The sequence below is a fragment of the Plectrocnemia conspersa genome, unplaced genomic scaffold (assembly GCF_051122295.1).
Source record: "Plectrocnemia conspersa isolate PC_06_02 unplaced genomic scaffold, ASM5112229v1 ptg000013l, whole genome shotgun sequence".
Classification (NCBI taxonomy): Eukaryota; Metazoa; Arthropoda; class Insecta; order Trichoptera; family Polycentropodidae; genus Plectrocnemia; species Plectrocnemia conspersa.
The window spans coordinates 11,721,866-11,740,100 of NW_028277177.1; the positions used below are offsets into that span (position 1 = coordinate 11,721,866).

At 26.7% G+C, this 18,235-nt stretch overlaps 1 protein-coding gene across 7 annotated transcripts in view; it reads left to right on the plus strand.

Annotated features, from left to right (window-relative positions):
* Positions 1-18,235, plus strand: part of LOC148227273 (uncharacterized protein C01C4.2) — a 79,406-nt gene that overhangs the window by 51,490 nt on the left and 9,681 nt on the right. The window contains exons 1-2 of one of the 7 annotated variants that reach the window (XM_088202607.1): positions 1,118-1,238; positions 15,378-15,781. The exons of 1 other annotated variant lie outside the window; for it this stretch is intronic. In XM_088202607.1, coding sequence (XP_088058733.1) covers positions 15,568-15,781 — 214 coding nt within the window. In that variant the 5' untranslated portion in view covers positions 1,118-1,238; positions 15,378-15,567. Of the gene's footprint in view, positions 1-1,117; positions 1,239-15,377; positions 15,791-18,235 lie in introns of those variants that run through there. 5 more of the 7 variants (XM_088202602.1, XM_088202604.1, XM_088202603.1 and 2 more) reach the window with 5 other exon arrangements.

Consider the following 18,235-nt stretch of genomic DNA (forward strand, 5'->3'; position numbering starts at 1 on the left):
TATCTGTAAAACTAAGCCATGGCTTAAAAAATAATAATACTTCTTAACTAATATGTCTATATATTTATAGCACTTTCACAATATTTAAGTACACAGTCAATGATTGTGTTACGGTTATTATTTTCAGTCTTGATGATTCTTTAGTTTAGGATATAAAATATAATACAAAAGACATTAAAATCAGAATCATGTGGGTGTTTTGACAACTGAAAACTACATGAGATTAGATCACATGTTTTAAGCTTGACTTATAGAGGATTGCAATGTGTTTATTTAAGCTCTCAAATTCCCTAGATTAAATTTCTTATATGAACTTTAAATTTCTATTTTATTTGATTTATAGATAAAATTATATTCAACATTTTTTATATATAAAATTCTATAATTATACTTACACGTTGCGACAATCGATCGTTTTTATCATATTTACATCGTACACATAACCCAAACATATCAACTTCATAGCCTAACAATTTCACTTCACTTCTTTCCTACACTTATTCCATAAACTTTATATGGCACCGCGCGGCGTGTTTCGTATCGTTTCAGTATTTCGATATTTTATATGCGATTTCACCGTTGATTACCAAATTAGCGACGACCGAGGAAAATATAAGGTTGGAGAAAACATCCAAAAAACATCAGCAGCCATCTCTTCTTAGGAAGGCCAATTCTATGACGCAGATGAATCTACAAATAAACCGAAAAGCGTATGAATATACGTATGCGCGTTGTCCCCTATTTATATTAAACACACTCTCCATCCTCCTCTACCAAGAACATAAATTTATTTTTCTGAATATTAGTGATTGCGTAGGTGGGCAACCATTTTAATTGAAGCAAAATTTTAAATAATTATCAAAAATAATACATTAAAAAATTGTTTTTGTTAAGCTTTAAATTGTATACATAACTTTTTAATTATTTATTGCATTTATTAAATTTAATACAATTATAATACGGTTATGAATGTGTCATTATATTATTTCACTTAACCAGTATCAAGTCATTTGAGTGTGCCAGCCAAAGTTGTGCTCGCGTGCCAACGATTTTGAACGTCTGAAATAGGCGTTATACCTATATGGAGTCCGAGGGTCGTCTGGAAATAAAACTATTCAGTTTTCACGCGTCTGCCTTAAAGTCGAACGTTACCACTGATCAACGCATTAACTGTGTGCGAATTTAATTGATTCGGTTAAATTGCATTCGATAATTGACGTAACTAATAATACTTGAGTGTATGTAAAACATAATAATAAATTACTTATAAATAATAATAATAATAAGTTGTTTAATAATGTAATAAATTCAATTAAACTAATTGATACTATCCAAATATTTTTATGTTGTAATGTAATATATAATCAAAAAATCATTGAGTTAAATACTTAACATTTTATAACTAAAATTAGAGCGAAAAGGTAATTTATACCTTGAGGGTCGAATATTAAAAAAAATATCATATTTACGTTCGCCGTGAACTTTTATATAGTGTGTTTACAATTGAATTTTACAAATTATGTTATTAATTAATTTAATAAATAATAATAACGTGTTTCAAAGCTAAAATGAAATTTAGCTTTCTATGTTACTTTATTATAATCAACTACTTATTCTTTATAAATAAAGTGTAAAAAAATGCTGTAAATATCATATTTGATCGAAAACACGAGACCTTTACTTTACCATATTTTTTTAAATATACTGTAAAATTAGTATATATATATATTATTTTTGATATAATGGCTTAGTTTTGGCATCATATTGTGAAATATTTATAGCTAATAAACAACTTTGTCCCTCAAAGTTCTTGACACAAAATAAACAGAAATATCAAAATTTGCTGGGCTGACTGTAATTTGTCTAGTATAATATTATAATTAAGTAGCTGATATCAGTACGGCCTGTATTTTTTTCCTAGTGTTTTTTAATTTCTATCTTGTCTAGGAGATCGTAATTATAGATTCATATATAATGATAAATCTGATCGTTTTTTTAGATTTTCAAAATCTCTCTGATGAATGACATATCAAAAAAAATACATTTAACCTAGCACGTGCATAGTAACATCCATTGATTGTAATCTGTAGTGATTATGTATAATTAATAAAATGTAGTCACTGATATACAGACTTGATTTTCAGTCTTGTGTCTCACTATTTATTTAGTATTTGCTAATTGTATTTACCGAAGAAGATTAACTATTAACAATGCGGTCTTAAATGATCGTAAGACTTATGACTTATAAATCCATGAATTAAATGTTAAGTTGCGTTTAAATAAAAGTCAGTAGTATTATTAATAGTCTGAACCATTTTCAGTAATGGTCAGTTACTTTTTATATAATATTCGAAGATCTATTTTATAGAGCGATTTTTTATTTCATGTTTAGCAACACATATTATTGTTTTTTGTTAAAAGATAATTTTAAAATATTAAAATTAGCAACTGACCATTTTTTTTAAACTATAGATTTTTAATATATAGTAATTCAGGTTAATATATAATCAGAAAAGGAACTGAATATTGAAGCTTAAAATAAATTACAAATTGATATTTTATTTTGATTGTCTTTATTATTAATTTCAATAATAAAAACTAGGATAAAAATTAAGGGAGACACAAGATCTATTGTAAATACCTCATTACAATAAAAGATGATATATATGTATATGTAATTAAATTATCACATCTCTTAATTTATTGATGATACATTAAAAATATATTTAAGCGCTTTTTATTTGTGTGTTCTTCATTTGTAAGTAATGCAACACAAGCAGCTCTTATTGAAAGATAACACAGTAAAAATATAATGCAATTTTTTTCTTAATAATTGTATTGTAATCAAAAAATTGTTGATACAATGCGAACAGAAAAATAAGAGACATATCAAAACGTTTATTTTAAATAAATATAAACTGCACTTTTTTAATGACTTTTTGTAGGCTTTTAATATTTTTCTTTATCTAACATTACCTAAGATACGCGAATTTATTACCTAAGTTTACTTCTGTCGTACTTATTTAAGCAACTGCCATAGATATTTAGTTTACCAATAATCCTGACTCTTAAAAAATAGATTAATTTTGGCTGATAAATAAAGTAAGAAGTAAAATAAAGTTTCCCATCAAAAGATTTTACATGCTCTGCTAATATGCTTTAATTTTTTGTTGCATAAAGAGGTTCTCATTCTATTATATGATACAATATATGCCTTGGTATCTGAAACTTATACCTCAGCTTTTTGATTTTGTAACAGCTAGACTATATTTATGTCCCTAAACCTTAAATAAAAACATTTTTTTATGCATCATATTGAAAGCTCTGTTATCTGATTTTTTTCATAGAATTATCTGCTTTATATCAACAATATTTTTGAAAATGCAATCACCACAATTAAATGCTTAGAATTTTATTGTTATTCATAATAGGATAGCAACTACGAAAAACCCTAACATATAATTTATACTTCAGTACAATAATGACATAGGAAAGGTCAGGTAGCAAAATTGCATTTTCGTGCATGTAGTGTTGTTTATACAAGTCTACCTTGAAATCAAATTTTCCAAGAACAGCAATTTAAAAAGTGGCTCGAATTATAGCTTTTGAATTTAAAATAATCTTTGAACACCCTATACCCGTGTACGTGTACGTGCAACTCCATTCATCAAATCTCAGTCAAAAAACTTACACGCCAGTCGAAAAACGTCTCTCGGTCGACCGCAAACGTTGACACATTGTATTCAGTATTATATTCGTATTAGGCGAACATTTTAAGGGTCTTTTGTAGTCGAATGCAAATTTTCTTTTGTGCCCTCGATCGTTATCAACGACCCACCGGCTACCTTTTTGATGTGAAAAATCGATTTTGACCTCTTTCATTTACACTCTTCGGACGGTCAAGAAGGGTTCGGCTTCGGATGCGTTTGATTATTATTTTATCTACATAAGATACACGTCAACATTTAAGTTATTTATAAAGGAAACATTTGCAAGTGAGGGACAGGTAAATTCGATCACGCGAACCCAACCAAAACAAACTGTTTTCTATGAATTGTAAATAACATATTGTTTGTTATAGCACAAACCCATTTTGTATAGTGTATGTTCATTTATATTATAGTATTATACGGAAAATACCCTAATTGCTATGTCAACAGATAATTATATGTATATGGTAGAGCTTGCAAGCAAAGGAAATGTGTGTAATGCTCAATAGTGATAATAGTGGAGGTTATCGTATGCCTCTATATATGGGTTAATATTATATATTTATAAATATATAAACGTCAAAAACAGAAATTGTTGTTTATGTTTTTTCATATGGGCAAAATTTTGATCATAATATTCTTTATTTTAATTTAGCAGCTAGTATAGCAAATTATGTATAAGCTACACTTTTTATCTGGAATCTAAAATATTATTCCTTTAAGCATAAAAAAAATATTAAGTTAACGGCAGATTTGCTTTTATTAACTCTAAAGGTGCGTGTGTCATATTTGCTTTGTTATTTTATACCAACACATATTTTAATATTTTTAGTTCATTTAATACGATACAACTTAATTTTAAACCAAATCATGTACTTTTAATTTTCACTTTGCAGTGAATAAATTGTTGTTATTAAATATAATAATTGATAGGATTTTTTATTATTTATATTTCAATATCAAGTAGATAGTATTATAAAAGCATCACATATTACCACATATCATATAAAATAAAGTAACATTGTAAAAATATATGTTTTAATTCATAATTCTTAATTGATTTCCCAAAAAAATTACATTATCTGATCTCTTTTAAGCTACAGACATATTAAAACACAAATAAAACTGTTTTATATAAGTGCGTTTACCGTTTAACTATATGTAATAATTTGTGACATCGTTTTCATTTTCCTAACATATAGAAATTTTAAATTAATGAAATTATCTTAAATCTACAGTGTTTAATATTTATAGGCAATATATTTGCCTAGTAAACAATTTTTGTTTACGTTTTCGAAAGTCAAATCTAAAAAATTTCTCTCATGGGTTTATTCACTAAGCGCCTTCGCTTAAAAAATGTTTTCTTACGCGTAATTTTGTAGGATATCCTACAACTATTTACTTCAAAATTTCTTGAACAAAGGGACATGTTTTTTAATTTTCTACGTTATCTTTATTGTATATAATACAAGTCATCTTATATTTTAATATATTTTAGGACACACATGCTTTGAATTCTTAATGAAAAACTTTATGAAATTCCTGCCGTTTTGAACCTACTCGTAACCTTGCTAGAGTTGTATACAAGTATCACTATATTAAATTTTCATTGCCTATTTTCTTTAATAAGTTTGTCCCTTTACTATTAAAAAAAATAGTAAATAAACCATATTTTTATTATAAACATGACGTTGTATAACTCTTCAACATTTCAGCTGCATCAAACTTACTTATTCATTAATAATGATACTGCAAACATACATTTAAATTTGTATGATAATGTATTACTTTTTTGTTTATCTTTCGTTGTAACCTAACAGGTGTTTAATTAATACATTACAACGGATTAAATCTGTAGCAACTAGATTAGTCAATCAGACATAGTAAATACCTACAAGTATTAAAACCACCAGACTTTTCAGTCTGTTAATCAGTGAGATCTATATTATTATATATTATTATGTGTATTTTAATTTATAATCAGCTGGTTTTTATTAATAACGCATTTTTATAAATTAAAATTCGAGTCTGCTGCCGTGGCTCGAACCCGCTGCCTCTAAATTACCAGTCAAGACCGTACGGACTACGCTATTACGATTTTTAGTAATGTATTGAGGTTGCAAGCATAGGAACGTAGTGGCTTTTCACTTTATTCTACATTAGATATCTAGAAAGATATGAATAAAATATTTTTTTAGGTATAATGTTTTTTATAAATGATTTTATATTATCTTTTTTTAATACGGACCCATTTTAAAATGAAAATTTAATATATTCATTGACATTTCAGATTCACAGATAAAACATGTACGCATGATTCGTTTTATATATGAATTTTTAGTATAATTCCTCAAATTTAACGTACCAAAAACCATTAGAAAGCAAAACAAATATGTTTTACTCGTTTGATAATATTGTCGTTACCGCTAGCTTCAGCGTAACATAGCAACGTTATGCTTGCAGTGTTTTTTAAATGGCTGTGTCTATTCCTATATCCGTAAAATGTTAATTTTGCTATTTTTCTTTTATGCAAGAAAAAAAATCCGTACAATATCGAAATGAACAAGCAAAAATTCATAGTAAATAAATTAGTAGAATACATTTACAAAAACGTTTATAGAAAACAACTGTTTTTTTTATGAAACAACTCCCAAAAAATTAGGCATTTGATCAGAAAAATAATACATTTCAAATCAATCCAAATATAAAAATATTCGGGCTTTTATCTAAATATTTTAATAAAAATTCGATTAATTCATATTTTTTTAATTAAAAAATATCGATAATAAACATAAAATTTTCATATACGAATTTATGGTTCAATGTGTTTTTTTGCGCATGTTGGGTGTTGAAAAAAAAAGCTAATGAAAGACTCATAAAACGTTAGAATCATAAGTTCATCATTTGCTCCATTCAATGTTAAAAAATAAATATAGGTAGGGGTATTCTAAATAAGTTTATCTCAAAATAGAACGCTTTAAAAATATTTTATGAACTATTTTTTTTACATTTGTAGATTAGCTCACATTTATAACTCAATTTTATTTTTATATATAGTAAATATTTATTTTTAGCAAAAAAACATATTTTATTGTTTTCTTTAATTTTCTTATTATCATACCTTACAGTAAAAAAATACACATTCATTTCAACTCAACATAAAGATTTTACAACTCGTTACTTTTAGGAAAATTAGCATACGTTGAATTGTTTCACACGCTATGCACTCTATTTAATATTTATGAGTCAATTTAACTCGTTCTTCAAACAAATTAAATTTGTGTTTTTTGCTTAAAATATACTGTTTTTATATTTATAATATATTAATTATTTATATTTATTAAACATAAATTATGACTTATTTTATCAAAATCCTTGAAACTGACTATTTAATATTTTTGTATATATACTATATAAAATCTAAAATATATAAAATCATTAAAATTAAAAGGTTAATTGCTTAATTAATGAAATACAATTTATAGCAGAACATCTAAAGATACTAGCTGCTGCCAAAGCTATAAGTTACTCTTTCAACGGCCGGACTTCCATGGGTGTAGTATAATACATCGTATAAAAAAATCAATTTTCAATAATATATGTACGTGGATGTTCCTAGATCGTATGCAATATTAAGTGGCAAAATATACATTTCATCGACCCACTAGGCTATTATTATGTTAATAAAAGATTATACGTGGCCAACGCGTTTTGTAAACAATCGATTCGAGGTCGCCCTTCGGATGCCGCCCTAATGACTGAAATTCGAAGGTGGGGTTTTTTTACCGAAAGGCTACTTCTAAAAAAATAATCATAGAAGTGTCATTGTATACTTCTACTTGTCATTTTCCATAATTTCGCCGCGTAATTTGCATGAAAAACACACGAGACTTAATGGCAAAAACACGTCGACCGTAAAAATGTAATGGTTTGCCATTTTTACGTACGCAGTCGCTGATCGTAAACATTCAAAGTAAAAGTGACATTTTGTATGTTTATATCATTTGCCTTAAACGGAAGGGACGCGATTCGTTTTATTGTAATTAGGTAAAGACAAAAAATTAACTTTGTCGTAAAAATAAATAAAATAATTACTTGTGACAATTCAGCTTGGCTCACATATTGTATATGAGGTTGTCAGCTTTACAAAAGTATTATTCAAAAGCAAAATAATATTTTTTATTACTTGAAAAAATATAGTTATTAACTATTGCGCTGTTTAGATTTAATCGGTTGTTTCCGAAGCATAAATTCCAGACCAAATGTGAGACTTAGCTGCGCAAAATTTATTTTCTTAGAAAGTATTCTCAATATTAACAGTTGTTCTGTGTTTATTATCCTTAGAATCCAAGTTGAGTCAGGACTTTAAAAGCTTTTCTAATAACTTTTCTAGTTAAAAAGATCAATTGTTCATTGTTTAGGTACGAACTTACGTTGAATAAATTAAAGTTCAAAAATCGTAGTGCTTGCAATCCAGATTTTTTTCTGAACTGGGATTGCGGTGCTGTAAATTTTCTGTATTATTTATTATTTTCTTACTTAAAATATTATCTATTATTTTCTGACTTTAAGTTTTAAGTAAGCTCAAATTATCTTTCGTCGTTCGTCGTTCATCGATGATCTAATTTTGGTAGCGATTTTGCCGCATCCTGAAAAAACGCGCACAGATTCGACACTGACAGGTGTTATGGAAAGTCGATCATAACATTTTTCGAGGTTTATTTAAAAATATAATATAAAAAATGGAGCTCTTTTATAACTTGTGTGTGTATACATGATTTTAGAAATTAATTCACCACAAAACGCTATCTCAAGTTTTACTCGCAGGTATTATTGAACTTGGGGTTCAACTCTATGTCGTCGTCTATGGTTTATATATCTAACTTTAAATTCACTATATCTGACTCGAAATTTACTACATATATATCTGAATTGTTTTTTAATGATTCTTACCTTTTTGTAAAAATAATATTTTTAAATAAATATCTACCGTAATCCTGATATTCAGACTAGTTTCAGCACCAGGATTACGGTACCAAAAAAGTTCAGGGTACCAGGATTTGATGCATTAAAAAATCTCAAACATTAGAAAAGTGATTAAATGATGGTTTTGGTATAAAATATATTATAATACTTCTAAATTATTACACTGAGACTGGTTTGACAGTTGTGTCATTAATAATAATTATTATTGGAGAGCTATCCTATAGTCTATTTATTTTCAAGAGTCTGTGCGCAAGAACATTGTTTAACGCGTAATCATAACATGCTTTTAAATTTCTGCCCTGTGATTGGTCGTTCGCCGTAAGATCAATCGTTTCATTGAGAACGACCAATCACAAGGCAGAAATTTAAGAGCACATTTTGATTACGCGTTAAACAATGTTCTTGCGCACTGACTCTTGAAAATAAATAGACTATAGTCATCTATCTGACTAAAAGTAATATTACAATAAATTTTCTGCTTTATAAATATACTAGCATTTACTCGGCTTCGGAGATAGATTCAATTATTATGTGTATTTTTATAATTGGCTATTTACACTATTTTTAGTCTCTTGTCTTCACGTATATTGCAGTAGCACGTAGTCGGTCGACAGCACTTCGCTGTTCAGTTTATTCAGTGTTTTCATTTGCATGTATTGCAGTAAAGAACATAATCGGTCGTCAGGACGTTGCTATTTAACTAAAATTCAACTTAAAAGTTGAAAATAGCACAGTTGGTCTGGAAACGGTAGCCGGAATAACATGTGCAAATGTCACGTCGCTACTGTTTATCGTTCTTATGACAAAAATTCACGTGTATTTTCTGTTTTATCGTATTATATTCGATTTATTGATTTTATATTAGAATTAAGAATCATATATTAACTAAAAAAACTTTCAATAAGATATTCAAAAAATATTATTAAGATTAATAATTTATTGTCATCATTTAAATTATTATTTTTAAATATATATTTTTAACCATTATTATAATTTTAGCAGTTCATTGAATTAGTTGTTAATAAATAAATTATTTACATACATTTCTGACAAAAATATTTAGCTTACCAACTTCATAAAACTTTGTTAATATTAGTTTATATATTAAGTTATGGACTTTATATAAATTTTAAAAATATTTTTGTCAGAAATGTTCTTAAAGTCTGAACTTAAATAAATACAGCTTATTAAATAATATTTTTTGCTTTTTTCACTGATTTAAAATAAAAAAATATATATTTTTTTATTTTATCAAATTATGTATTATTATTTTTTGCACTACGTTTGTTTCTCAAAACCATCGATGAGTAATTTTCATAGAATACCACTATACTTTTTGCCATTATCTCTTCAGATTATCGCATAAAATGATTCTCTGTAACCAGTGATTCCTTATCATTTATAATACACATATTTTGAAAAGGCGTTTGACAACGTCAATCACCATTTTATTGTAAATAATTTATATAATTTTAGTTAATCGGTTTTAATATTTGTCAGGTAATCGGTGCAAAACTATCGATGGATGAAATATATTAGGGTTGTAATATAGGTCAGAGTTAGCGGTTAGTCGCGCTCCGTATACCCAATAAACACATTCAAATAAAATAATTGAACATTGCATCATAAGCTTATTTTACAAAAAATATCAATTCTGAAGCAAGAAAAGAAGGCACATCCTTTTATTTCAAATAAAATCATTTTATCAGCTCAACTCAATGAAAATTATTTTTATTGAATTGAATTGAGTTGAGTTGAGATTCATTCAAAGATCCGTACAATTGAAACTGTTTCTAAAATTTATCACTTATTTGTAATTATTTATGAACAGGCTAAATAGTGTTATTAATAGAAATTGTTGTCACTGCGTCTAAAAAAAACAAAGACAAAGGTCGTTTTGAAAAGCTTTAACAATCGATAATTCTGGTGAACAAGTTATAAAATTATTCAGAACTGTTTTTTTTTGTGAACCGCTTTTTAAAAGACAATAATATCGTAAATTCTGCTCGCGCTAGGTGACCAAGAATAGAGCATATTAAATGGCTGAATGCTGATTAAACTTATTTTCAGGGTCACCAAATGTAAAATAGATAGTTCAATCCTTATATTAAATACCTGAATAATATTTTGAATATTTTTTTAATATAAGTTAAATATTGTTAGGGCAATATATTATTATCATTTCATGAAATATGGTTATACTTTGTCAAAACAAATTGAGTAACTTTTTAAAATGAAGATTTCAACTTTTTCATTCGCGTTTCTCTCTGTTTAGTTAATGTAAAAAAATATTTTCAGCTCTTGTTTGATTCGAGTTTTACACCTTTGTTACATATACGCCATAAACACAGATTATAATTACGATTGTTCACTCAATTTTATACAAGTTCTCACATGAGCTGTAATACGAATATTCGCGAAACGATTCCCAAAAATACTTCCCCGGGGACACTTGCCAAAGAGCGTCGTTGTGTGACCCAAATATCGTGACAAACTTGCTCCAATCTTATGGTGATACTTAGCTTTAACGATTGTTTGACAACATTATAAGATAAATCATAAATATGATATAATTAGCTCCTTCGAATCAGGTGAAATATTTTTTCTATTTGCGAAACCATGGATCAGTATGTTCGGTGAGCGACTAATTTAAGGCGCTATTTTGTATTAATTATTAATTTAATTATTTTTCTTAATTAAAATTCCTAATTGCATATTTTTAATATATAATTGATTAATGGCGTTCGCACCATTTCAATAGAAACTGGCCTTTGCCAATTGGCGCTCGTACAACTTTTTGTGTGAATAAACCTATTCGAACGATCTTTTTAATTTATCGGCGCTTACTTGTTCTTTAATGTTTTAATTTATACTGCTGTTTCAATGCTGATTTTATCATAATTTTAAATTTTAATGTATGAAAGGAATACGTGTTTTAGAGCATTTTTTTATGATAATATATGATATTATTTTAGCAATAAAAATTATTAAAAGCATATAAAAAGATATTTTTACTGTTACGAATCAAATACACCACGTGCGAGATACGTAATAAATGTGACATTTTATTTTCTTTATCTTAAAAAATGTTCTCGTTTGTAATAAAACTGTAAGGATCGCAAATGTATAATATAATATATAAACATATAGTGTAAGATCGTAACGATTTGGTGATGAAAAATAATTATTTTTATATGAAAAATATTTTTAAAACACTCGAATTTATCAAACAAACTTGAAGTGCTTAGACAGAGTAATCGAATTAACTTCCAATAAGATAATTCAATTATTCCTTTTGATTCCATTATGAATTTTACAAGAGTTTTTTATGTGAATAGAGAAAAAATAAAATTCATATTTTATTTTTTGACAGGCAGGAAATTGTGGAAATGGAACTGTGAAAGCTTTATCCGTGTCACATTGATCTTATGATGAATGATCCTACGTAAAATGTTTTTAAATTATTTTTCACAATATTATGTACATAACAAGTATAAATAATAGTTTTTCTTAATTACTTTTATATTTGTTTTTCATCTACTAAATTAAGCTTTTGGGATTAATTCAGACTATTATAATAGAGGCTCCATTAATCTGACGAATAATTTATTTTAAGTGCCAAATTGGGTCAACAACATTACTACAATAGCAAAAATATTTTAGTAAACATATTTGGAGTTTATATTGTATTATAATATTTTTTAGTTGAAATAATGGATTCGCTTTTCTACCTTTTCTATACTTAGACACAAATTATAATTTTTAATATTTAAGTCGTACATTATAATAATCGAATGTATGCATTTTTTAAATAAACACTGATATTTTAAACTTTTATTTAAAAAATTAAAGTAAAAATCTTAATTGACAAAAAAATGTTTTTTAGCAATTAAGATTCTCGACTGTTTTTAATACAAAAAATTAAAAAAAAAAAAATGTTATTGATCAAAGAACAGTTGTTATTAAAAAAAAATTTTAATTGTGAATAAATAAACACATATTATTCTGAAATTGTTTAACAAATACCAGTACTAATATTTTTTTTAGAATATTCCTAATATGTTATATATCAATGAAAAAGTATTAAAATATATTTTTAAAATAGTGATTGTATCACTACCAAAGTTATATGTTGTTTAAAATAGCAATATATAAAACTCTAAATAGGCGGTTATTAATTTATTTTTATCATTATCCATCCATAATATATCAAACAAGAAAACTTTTTAATGTTACTGATTTTTAAATTGCTGCTATATCAGTTATAATTAGTTTATCTGTATCATATAGCATCAAAAAATAATTAAATTACTTTAACCATCTACACATATTATACATTTTTTTTCTAAAAAGATGATATAACTCGAAAGTAAAATTTTCTGTATCGTTAATTTTTTTTACAAAAAAAAATTATATTTTAATGACATGTTTATAAATAATTATAACATATGCATGTAGTTTATTACGAATATTTTTAATAAATTATATGCTGATTTTTTTATCCAAAATTTAACCAATAAAATATGTGCATTTCTTATAAAAAAAATACTTTTTTATAAAGTTCAATACAAGTATGTCTTTACTAGCAATTGCATTTTTTGTAATAGTCCTTTTTTACGGCTATTTCCCTAAAATAAAACTGCAAAGATTCTACAATTGGATATATCTTTATAAAAAAAACTTTGGGCTATTTAGGATTTTATGAAATATATTTATATTTATTTTTTCTTTAAATAGACATTTTTTCGGTCGATTTTTATTATTTATACGGCTAACATGCGAAACAATATTTTTTTAGTTTAGTAAAATTGTTATTAATATTACCATGACACGATAATAATACATTAACTAAATACATAAATTGGTATATATTTTACAATGAATGTGAAGTTATATTTTCACTTGTATAAATATATTTTGACTAGTCAATATCAATGAAACTGTATTTTTTTCACTGCGCGGATGATCTGGTACACGTACATTCGGAACATTAGCCCTTAACAGGTGGTGTGCCGCCCAAAAATATTTTCTGAAACGAAATTAGCTGGTTTAAAATTGAATAGCGGTATTCACTACTATCAATTAACGATCACAAAGTACGTCGCTTTTTTATACTTGTCACGCCTGTCATATGACGGTTTAAAGCAGAATATAATTTTACTAGCACCTGTCAGGCAAATTATATTTTTACTATCTACTAGTTAAAATGTGCTCCGATATAATTTCAGTGAAAATATATTTTCACTGTAGCATCATACATAAATACAATTAAAAACCTATATATGCTAGAAATTGAATACAAAGTGCAGAAAATATTTTTAAAGCACTTGATTTTGCGAATAACTTATTTTTATTATTATTTTATAGCTTATTTTAATATTAATTTTTAACACAGTCTCGCAGATGCTCTCTTTAAAAGCCGAATCCGAGTACTGGTCTCTTTAATTTAAAATAATTAATCAGTGACAACTGACATATTTCATTCCATTCTTGATCATGAACACCACGTCTTACTTCTTTGAATTCACAATACTATTTTTTACATTTCGATAGTTTGTAACTAGTTAGCAATAAACAGCGACAGTTTCTCTAATCATTTTAGGAAGTACAGTTATGAACATCTCTTGACATTGTTTATAAAATTTATCGATCGTTAAAAATCGTTATGAATACTTCTTGACATTGTTCATAAAATTCATTGATCGTTAAATACTTATTAAAACAATTATTTTTTCGTGTTTTGATGCCGAATGGGTGCAATTTTGCAGCCAAAATAAACGCCAAAACAGTTTATTCAATAAGGTATTGTAATAGTATTGAGTTGCATTTCATATACTGAGTGCTAGTGCTCTCTCGGTTTGCCTTGGATGTCATCTATCTGTTTGAGCTCGTCTCTAATTGTCAGCCGTCTTAAATCAACTCTGATCATCTTGTCTTGAATCTGTTGATTGTCTCACTGTGACAATGTTTTTACATTATTGATTTGAGACAGCTTGTGAATCACAGATGCGGGTGTTGGTGGATCATTTGCATCGCATAATTATTCAAGCTACAAAATATGTTCACGCCTTGAAATAAAACTCTTGAAGAGCATTAATACAAGGGGTATATGACAATAGTGGTTTTTATGCAGTATAGACGCATTGTTTACCGCGCTCCTTTGCGCACAAAATGATAGTTTTTCTTGTGCTTAAGGGTGGTTTATGTACTAGCAGGTAAGTAATCTGTTAAATCCTTTTGTCAAACGAGTTGCTTATATAATATTTAAAATTGTCTTTTAAATTAATGAGTTTATTGATAAAAATGAACGAATTTCATTAACTTGTTTATTATAAATATAACATTTTATTATTTTATATTTCAATAAACAGATTATTTTGAACGTTATGAATACTTCTTTACATTGTTTATATAATTTAGTACGGTAAATCAAAACGTTTTATCTAATTCTTCCGTGATAACAAATGTCCTTCCACTTTTTCGTTTATTATAAATCTTGCTTCTTTCTGTTTAAATTTACATACGGTTAGCAGTTATTCTAAGCAAGTAAACGTTTCACTAATATTGTATCTTTACTCTTCGAAAATTGTAGCTAGTAGATAAAATAATAAGTCAAAGTATCTTCGTGTAAATTAAAAGTGGCAATTTGTAATACATTGTTATTATTTTTACTAAATCTAGTTAATCAAAAATGCTGATAAAAGCAAACAATTGCAATAAACGGACATGAATAAACAATAAGTCCAATCTCGCTATAACATTAAAGTGACCCCAGGGTATGAAAGCTTTCAACTCGGAAGCTTAAAAGCTCAAAGCTCGTTCAAGCTTTTCTCGACTTTTCGACCGCACAACCGATCACACCGCATTCGAGATGAACCTGATGATCAGGAAGAACTTCCGGGGAGAGCGAAGCGGCGGGGGCGGTGGCGGCGGCGGGGGCATGCGGATGGCCAGGAGCGGGGGCAAGCGCTCGCGCGACTCCGGCGCCCCCAACCGCAACTACAACTCGGGCATGGACGACCGGCACTACCGCACGCACATCTTCTTCGGCGCCGCGCCGAGGAACAACTACTCGCTCCAGGAAGGTTTATACAGTACATTAATTTTTATTATTCATCCATTCTATAATATAATGTGATATTCAAAACTGTTATAATTAGTTAAGTATCGATTTTTTGTTGTTGTTGAAATATTAATCTGTGCTATCGATCATTTTTTGAGGTTTGACTCGTGTATGTGTCGTGCTAAATACAGCGTGATACATTATTAAGTATACATTTAAAAAAATCGCCATGAAAGTGACCAAAACTGTCGAAATTTGTATATTTATATGTGTTGAAATTAATTAAGAAGTTTGAAAACATAGTTAAAAATTTTAGTTCTGAAATTCGTAAAATAATTGTTAAGAATCATAGATTGAATAATTTATTAGTAAGGTTAACTATAATTTTTATAAAAATATTTGTGTTATGTCATAATAAACTATACAAGGTGTTACAAAAGTGAATAATTATTATTATATTGAAAGTTAACAGTTAAAAACATATATGTACTTTCGAAATTATTTTTGTTACGTTTATAGCAAACTTTTATTTTAATGTTAATACTCTTTTAAGCATAAATCATTAGCGATAATGTTGAAAAACAAGTTCTTGTAGTGATACGTTTGATACAAGGCATAGCATTAGTGAAAGCCATGAAAAATTTAAAACATATTTTAAATAACATATAAACCTACAAAAAAATCTTAAATAAATGTTATATATATTTTTAATTAAAAACAGCGAATATAAAATTCTTTATTATTTTGCTCATTTTTCAATTACTTTTTTTAAATAAAAAATGTATAAAGCCTATTACAAGTTATTGTACTTACATATTGTCACTAGTTATGCCTTAAATGTTACAGAAAACGCCAAATCTCTTTCTTGAAAACTATTTATATAAAGGTTTAACGATATAGTAACTAAAATAAATCATATTTTCATTGATGCATACAGCTAGATACGCTTCAATGAGCTTTCATTTGATGTGAGAATTTCTAAGATATATGTATCTATGTTATTCTTTGTGTAGCCAAATTTAGTTCTTATTTTATATTTATCATCAGAAATTTACCATAAATGTACTAATTTTAGGTATTTATTATTTTTTATTGCCATTTTAATTGTTACATTTCTATATCATAAGCAGTGCTTGAGATTTGAGCATTTAAAAATCAATGCCACAATATATTTTTTTGCAAAAACCTTGAAAATATAATAAATAAATATGTCTTTGATATATTAACTATAACTAAAGATTGTACAGACTTATAGCAAATTTAATCTCAAAACAATTACATCCAATTGTTTTTTAAATCAAACCTTAATTTATATTAGAATATTACAAAAATATAAATATTGAACTATTATTGACACACAAAAAAGCTCATTTTAATTAATTTGTAAAGTAAAACTTTGCTATTCATTATAAGCTTTTTTGCTGTGTATATTTATGTCAATAATAATTCATTAACCATTTAAACTCCTACGACTAATTAATGGGTCACTCTTTTTTTCAGTATCTCTTTTTGAAATAAGATCGGTTTACCGAAAAATGTTACATTCAAGTTGTTCAAAATAAACTCATTTTTGTCAATCAAAATTGCACTTATATTCAATATTTTTTTATCTGTATCTTTAGTGTTTATACATTAAAAATATTTTATTATTGTTTTTTTAAATATACAGCGTGTTTAATAATTTGTATATTACTTACAGATCTTGAAAAATATGCTTAAGGGAAATTTATGATGAAAACCATGTATTGGAATTATCAACCCTCTTAAAGCAAAATACATTAACATATTATAAAAAATTTACTCTATCTCTGCATTGTCATTAAATTATTTTTTTATGTATAGCTTTTTTTAGAAAAGCACAGATATAATACAGTATTTATCTATTACTCCTTTACTTGTGCCATTAGTAGATTAAGATATTCAGAAATGCCAAGTCTTAGCAAAAAACACAGTATAATTCAGCTGCCAATTTAAACGAATTATTTTAACATTTGATTTATTATCTGATAAATCAAATCTATAATTAAAACAATTTTAAAATATTAATCTTTTTATTGCTAATTTTCAATAGACGTGTCGTATTTAATATGTTATATACATACACATCATTACAAATTAGTCTACATAATTTATTATCGTATTTAACCCTTTGGACGCGATAATCGACTACAGTCGCTCAATTGATTTTTTTATCTCTTTACGCAAAAATCAGTAAAAAAAAATGTTTTTAAGAAAAAAATTTTTTTGTGAATAAACATAAAATATCATTTTAAATAAATAAAAATTAAAAAATCAGAACATTTAAACACAGAACCAAAGTAAAATTTGAATTTTTAAAAAAAAAATTATATTTTTGATTAACGCGTCCAAAGGGTTAAGTACATCTAAAATTATTTGTTTCCGATAATAATTAAATTAACATTGAAGTCAAAGTATAAGAGAAATATTAATGGCAATTTAAAGTAATTTATCACTT